At 40.5% G+C, this 2,248-nt stretch overlaps 1 protein-coding gene across 1 annotated transcript in view; it reads left to right on the top strand.

Annotated features, from left to right (window-relative positions):
• Nucleotides 1–2,248, top strand: part of LOC119769934 (neprilysin-like) — a 3,241-nt gene continuing 993 nt past the window's right edge. The window contains exons 1-8 of the mRNA XM_038263804.1: nt 1–153; nt 205–268; nt 328–428; nt 485–778; nt 835–1,087; nt 1,137–1,302; nt 1,558–2,136; nt 2,194–2,248. The exon at nt 2,194–2,248 is cut by the window's right edge and continues 105 nt beyond it. Of these exons, the coding sequence (XP_038119732.1) occupies nt 105–153; nt 205–268; nt 328–428; nt 485–778; nt 835–1,087; nt 1,137–1,302; nt 1,558–2,136; nt 2,194–2,248 (1,561 nt within the window). The 5' untranslated portion in view covers nt 1–104. The remainder of the gene's footprint in view (nt 154–204; nt 269–327; nt 429–484; nt 779–834; nt 1,088–1,136; nt 1,303–1,557; nt 2,137–2,193) is intronic.

Below are 2,248 nucleotides of genomic sequence, written 5' to 3'. Positions count from 1 at the left end.
GCTCATTACAGGAATAGTCGTGATCAGTCAGTCTGGTAGTCAGACGAGCTTCTTCGTTATAACAAACTTTTTAGTTAAAATTTACGTATTCTTCATACAAGGAAATGATAGGTGAAATTAAGTCTGCCGAAACACACTTAGATAAACTTTCAGGTAAGTTAAACGACAATCCAATTTACAATGTCTAATTGTTTTTCACCATAGATGCTACAACAGAAAAGATAAGCCTCAATTCTCATGATGCGCGTACCGTAGATGAATATGAATGGTAGTATATCCAAATGAGCTTTTATTTAAAATTAACTAATTGTAATGTTATTCACTTAGCACCCGAACAATCGTTTGTTCACGACGAAATCTCATTTATATCATCCTATCGATTGTGATATTCATCGGCATCAGCATGATCGTCATCGTGATAGCCAATGGTATGGCATTTACACATTTTTTTCATGAAAGTACCAGTACAATCGCTAATTCCCAGATTCATCCCCCGCCAACCGCCAAATCTGCCTCAGCGACGAGTGTCTCCGGTCGGCCACCGGCCTCAAGCAGACCATGAACCGTAACGTCGATCCGTGCGATGACTTTTACGAGTACGTCTGCGGCAACTGGGCCGAGGATCGAACCGAGCGGGACGACGGAAACGGCTGGATGCAGGAGCGCCAGCTGAAGATTTATCGCAACATTCGGGCCCACCTGGAGCGGGACGCCAAGCGGTTCGACCCGAAGCCGGTGGCCCAGGCGAAGGTCATGTACCGGTCCTGTTTGGGTTCTGGTATGTTGGAGGGGGATTTTTGGGGTTATTAGACATTTGATTTTTTTTTTTTTTAGCGGGTCAACGAAAAGCGGAAGCTGTTCAAGAGATTGTGCAGAATCTTAGGGAATTTGGTCTTCCAACAATTCCAAGTTTTTTGAATCAAGGCGAATCTACAAAATTTGATTGGGTTGTCACTTTGGCTAGGATTCAACGAAAGCTGGGTTTGAATATTCTCATTGGGTTTGAAGTTATGACGGATTACAGAGATAGCAATCAATCCCGAATTAGGGTTGACTATCGGAAGCCATCAAATCCTCTTGGGGGAATGTAAGTAACGTGAAATTTTAATTGAAAGTTACTTAAAATTGTTTTGCAGGGTTATAAAGACGGATAATGATAAAATCAACAATGCCACTATACTGGCTCAAATATTATCTAAACTGGTGAATACAATCAATTCTGATTTCAATAGTACCAAGTACGAAAACAGTTTTGTAACATTGGCTGAGAAATACCTAGAGTTCTGGAATGATCTTTCAATAGTAAGTCTTAAATCATAAGCATCTCAAGGAGCTATTAGACTATGGCAAACAAACAAACAAACAAACTCGCACTTTTGTTGTGTTTGACAGTTTGCCAAACTCGCAAACAAAGCCAAATGTATGCAGGCTGACGTTTCTACAAACAAATGCAGGCAAACTGTCAAACAAACTGTCAAAAAGTTTGACTGCTTGCGAGTTTGTTTGCCATAGTCTAATAGCACCTTTAAGCATTAGTTTTCAAACGATTTTTTTAAGGATTTGACCATAGATAATGATCAAGTATACGATTGGTCACTGTACAGCATACAAGACCTGCAAAGAGTCACAGAATCAGATGAATCCTTCTCCGTCTGGGATCGCTACTTTGAAGAATTGTTTGCTCCGTTCGCCGAAGCCCACCCGACATCCGAGGACAAATTGCTAATTGACCGGATAGATCTTGAATATCTGAAAAGGTTCGTCAAACTGATGGCCCAACAAGAGCCACAGGTTATCGAGGTCTTCATTTGGCATCGCGTAGCTGCGTATCTAACTTTTCACGCGTTTGAAGAAAAGAAATCCAAAGAGATCTGCGCGAGGAGTGTCCAAAGTCACATTCCACTTGCCGTGACTTACACAATTGCCGATGAAAAATTTCTCACAGATATTGAACCACGCTTGCAACAAATGCTTGGAGGTATTCGAGAAGGCTTCAATCAAATAGTGCTGGACACTAGTTGGATGGACGCCAAAACGAAGAATGCAACGTTGGAAAAAGCTTTGGCGATGAGAAGTTTTATTGGATTTCCAGAATGGGTTCTGGACGTTGAAAAGCTGGAACAGTTTTATGATGGGGTAATATAATTAAACTATATTTATTGATAAAAGAAAAACTTAAACATTTTCTCACAGTTACAGATAACGAAATCTCTTTACATAAGAAACATGATCAATGCGATCGAATTCT

Source organism: Culex quinquefasciatus, chromosome 3, assembly GCF_015732765.1.
Source record: "Culex quinquefasciatus strain JHB chromosome 3, VPISU_Cqui_1.0_pri_paternal, whole genome shotgun sequence".
Lineage (NCBI taxonomy): Eukaryota > Metazoa > Arthropoda > Insecta > Diptera > Culicidae > Culex > Culex quinquefasciatus.
The sequence above is the reverse complement of the archived record's forward strand: the minus strand, read 5'-3'. Positions and strand labels throughout refer to the sequence as shown.